This window comes from Gouania willdenowi, chromosome 6 (assembly GCF_900634775.1).
Source record: "Gouania willdenowi chromosome 6, fGouWil2.1, whole genome shotgun sequence".
NCBI lineage: Eukaryota > Metazoa > Chordata > Actinopteri > Blenniiformes > Gobiesocidae > Gouania > Gouania willdenowi.
The window spans coordinates 31,300,539-31,304,088 of NC_041049.1; the positions used below are offsets into that span (position 1 = coordinate 31,300,539).

The 3,550-nt window shown below is 44.6% G+C and overlaps 1 protein-coding gene across 1 annotated transcript; it reads left to right on the forward strand.

Moving 5' to 3' along the window:
• Nucleotides 1–708: 708 nt before the first annotated feature.
• Nucleotides 709–2,904, forward strand: LOC114466183 (uncharacterized). Its single transcript, XM_028451748.1, has 3 exons — nt 709–1,448; nt 1,608–1,890; nt 2,028–2,904. Exons 1-3 carry the CDS (start codon nt 1,162–1,164, stop codon nt 2,778–2,780), a joined length of 1,323 nt encoding a protein of 440 aa, XP_028307549.1. The 5' UTR covers nt 709–1,161; the 3' UTR covers nt 2,781–2,904.
• The last annotated feature ends 646 nt before the right edge of the window (nt 2,905–3,550 follow it).

The following is a 3,550-nucleotide window of genomic DNA, read 5'->3' on the forward strand; positions in this document are numbered from 1 at the left end:
TTGACAAAGCTATCTTTACTTTGGCCTTTTTTGATACATTGAAAGGAAACCTGATCACTTGCGGTTTTCCAAGAATAGAATAAGGGATTTCTAGGAATTTAAAGGGTTTCCAGTGATGCAGATGGACCCTTCTGACACATGTATGTTTAGGCTCTGTAGAGCTTGGCTGCAGTCCATCCAACACATTTTCACCATTCTTTTTGTGTTTTTGAGGACAAAAGCAGAGAGTCCAGTTGGAGGGATAACCAACTGTGGACGAATGCAGAAATTCATAAGATTTTTTAATATAAATTAAAGGGGAAATGGCTCCAATAATTGGAGCAACTAATGATAATATTGATGATAATAACGATGCACTCAAAGTGCTTTACATTGCATTATTGACTGACAGAAGCATGGCTGCCATAGTGTGCCATCAGCCTCTTCGACCCCCACCAAGACCCACGCAAACACAACATTCATACAAGGTAATGTGGGTGAAGAGTCTTGCCTAAGGACCAAATGAAAGATACCAACGCAGTGTCTGAAATTAGGGAGGGCTATGCGCCATTTGGCCCTCAAATTTAGCCAAGAATGCTTTTTTTTGTCAAGCTTATTATTCTCCAGATGTATTTAAAAAGGTTGCAGAGCGCTGTTCACATGAACTCCAGGTGTGTATCGCCGCCCCTCCCGCTCCTCTCTCACACACAGACAGCGCTGCTCACTTTACAGTTTTTCTCGATTGCTAAAGCACAATTTCTAGATCTCTGAGCACAATGACCAGTTGCCTAAACACTTTAATAAATCTGGCCTCTAGTTGGCTTAACTATAAACACATTTCACCTCAATCTCCAATTTCACAAAACTCTGAACACATTTGCATTTGCCAAAACACATGTTGCAGAACTCTAAACACATTTGCACTGCTCTAAACACATTCACACTTATGCTAAACACTTTCACACTTGCTAAAACACACTTTTGCTCACACAATGCAAAATGGTAGACTCAGACATCAAAAGTTGAACACAATGAAAGCACGGGTGTCATTGCTTAAACACTGTGACTCAAAATTGAAGACACATGTGACACCATCCATATTGGCCGCTTGAGAATGCACAACGACTCAAAATTGAAGACACCTGCCAATGATGTGACAACACCTATATAGGCCAGTTTAGAATGCACAGTTTGCTGAAGGTGCCAAACGGCAACAGAATGTACAGAGGCGGAGTTCGTGTCAGAGGAGGGCGAGGAGCAGGCCAAGGAGGGCGAGGAGGGAGAGGAGGAGTGCAAGGAGGAAGAGCAAGACAACCACGTACAATCATCACAGATGAAATGCGAGCTACTGTCATTGACCATGTCATTGTCCATGGAATGTCACTGAGAGAAGCTGGACTAAGAGTCCAACCCAACCTCAGCAGGTTCTCAGTGTCCACCATAATTCGGGCATTCAGACAACACAACAGGTATGTACTGTAGTTACTTTGTCTAAATGTTTGTAGCCCACAATCTAAATTGGTTTCACCACATTACGTTTGCTTTGGGAGACTGGACATTTCCATTGATGTTTGTATTGTAGATTGTAAGTCTTTTTTTGAAGAGTGAAAGCATATTTGTTTCTATAGGGTTGAAAGATTGCCACATCATGGTGGAAGGGCTCCCCTATTTACAGCACAGCAAGAGATCCTCATTGTGGACATGGTCCGGGAAAACAACATCATCAGACTCAGGGAAATAAAGGAGAGAGTCATAGCTGACAACATAAATTTTGGAGGTATTGACAGAGTCAGTTTGGCCACCATAGACAGAGTCCTCCGTCGCCAGAAGCTACGCATGAAGCAAGCTTATAGAGTTCCCTTTGAGCGTAACTCGGACAGAATCAAAGAGCTACGTTTCCAGTATGTGCAAGTAAGTATACATACGGGTATACAATGTTGATTGTTCACAGTACAGTGGGTGTACAAGCTCACTGTACTGCACAGTAGCCCACAGTGTACTGTAGTACTCCTTCTGTGACACTACCCATACTCTATTCATTTCCACAGAGAATCTTGGGGTTGGACGCCATGATGAGACAACATGAATACATCTTCCTGGATGAGGCTGGCTTCAACCTCACCAAGAGACGGAGGAGAGGCCGTAACATAATTGGCCAAAGAGCAATTGTGGACGTTCCTGGCCAACGTGGGGGGAATATCACCCTATGTGCAGCCATGACCTCAGAAGGGCTTCTCCACAGGCAGGCTCTCCTTGGGTCCTTCAACACCCAGCGTCTCCTCACATTCCTGGGAGACCTACGGGACATCCTGATTGACCGTGAGCAGCAGAATCTGGTTCCAGCACAGCCTCCTCCCATCTATGTCATCATCTGGGACAACGTCAGTTTTCACCGCACCAACCAGATAAGAGAGTGGTTCAATATACACCAACAATTCCTCAATGTATGTCTGCCACCCTACTCACCTTTCCTCAACCCCATAGAGGAGTTCTTCTCATCATGGCGGTGGAAGGTGTATGACCGGCAACCATATAGTAGAGAGAACCTCCTCAGGGCCATGGACCTGGCCTGTGATGATGTGGGGGATTACTCAGGCTGGGTCCGGCATGCCAGAGCTTTCTTCCCCCGCTGCCTGGCGAGGGAAAACATAGCCTGCGATGTGGACGAGGTCCTGTGGCCTGACCCCACCCGACGACGTGATGCGCAGGCCCGTGCACAGTCCCCCGCACAGCCCCCCCCACAGGCCCCCGCACAGGCCCCCCCACAGGCCCCTGCACAGGCCCCCCCACAGACCCCATAGAACCTCTTTACTGTAAGAATTTGTGACATGTATCCCCATGTATGCTTTTGTTCTCTTTTGAAATTTGTTTTGGAAAAAGTATGTTTGTACAGGTTGTCAATAAATGAGGTTCCCCTAAAAATAATCTGTGACTTACTATTGATTACTATACAGATGTGATTACTATACAAATGATGGGGTACTGAGAACATCACACCCTGAACATTGTGTTTTCAATTTTTATTGAAGTGTGTGATAGATATCCAATAGTGTTTACATTTTTGCAAGCTGTGAGGACCATTTTGTTGTCAAAGTTTGGTTTTGGCCATAGGAGCAACAGTTTTGTGGTGAAAGTTTGGGTTTTGGAGTGAGAGTTTCGTTTTGTAAAGAGACTGCGAGTTTTTGTGGAGCTAGCTTGAGAAAAGTGTTTTGTGTTTAGAGTTTAGAGAAAATGGAGGGCAGTTTCCTGAAATGTGTCCTGACATTCGAGAAAAACTGTAAAGCCTACCTGAAGTTGCCGTGCTGCGACACATCATGGACCGCTGCTTGATTAAGACATCCACTCAGCAAATACTGTACGTTGACACAAATATACTCTGCCCGCATCAGTTATGAACTGGAAACTCATATGACTTGGTGGGGAAGAGACGGCAGTTGAGAAAATAATTTTCTGTATAGCACAAGCACAAGATTGGGCCAAGCACTAACGACTTTATTAAAAGAGACATATCATGCATTTAAATCCTTCCTTTTTTACATATAAATCATACAGTTGTGGTCTATATAAAGCG

Bases quoted from the DNA above. Each gene is read 5' to 3' on its own strand.
- LOC114466183 (XM_028451748.1), top strand. From the start codon at position 1,162: ATGCACAGTTTGCTGAAGGTGCCAAACGGCAACAGAATGTACAGAGGC. The intron at 1,449-1,607 runs GTATGTACTGTA...TTGTTTCTATAG, and splicing joins GCATTCAGACAACACAACAG to GGTTGAAAGATTGCCACATC. The intron at 1,891-2,027 runs GTAAGTATACAT...TCATTTCCACAG, and splicing joins TACGTTTCCAGTATGTGCAA to AGAATCTTGGGGTTGGACGC.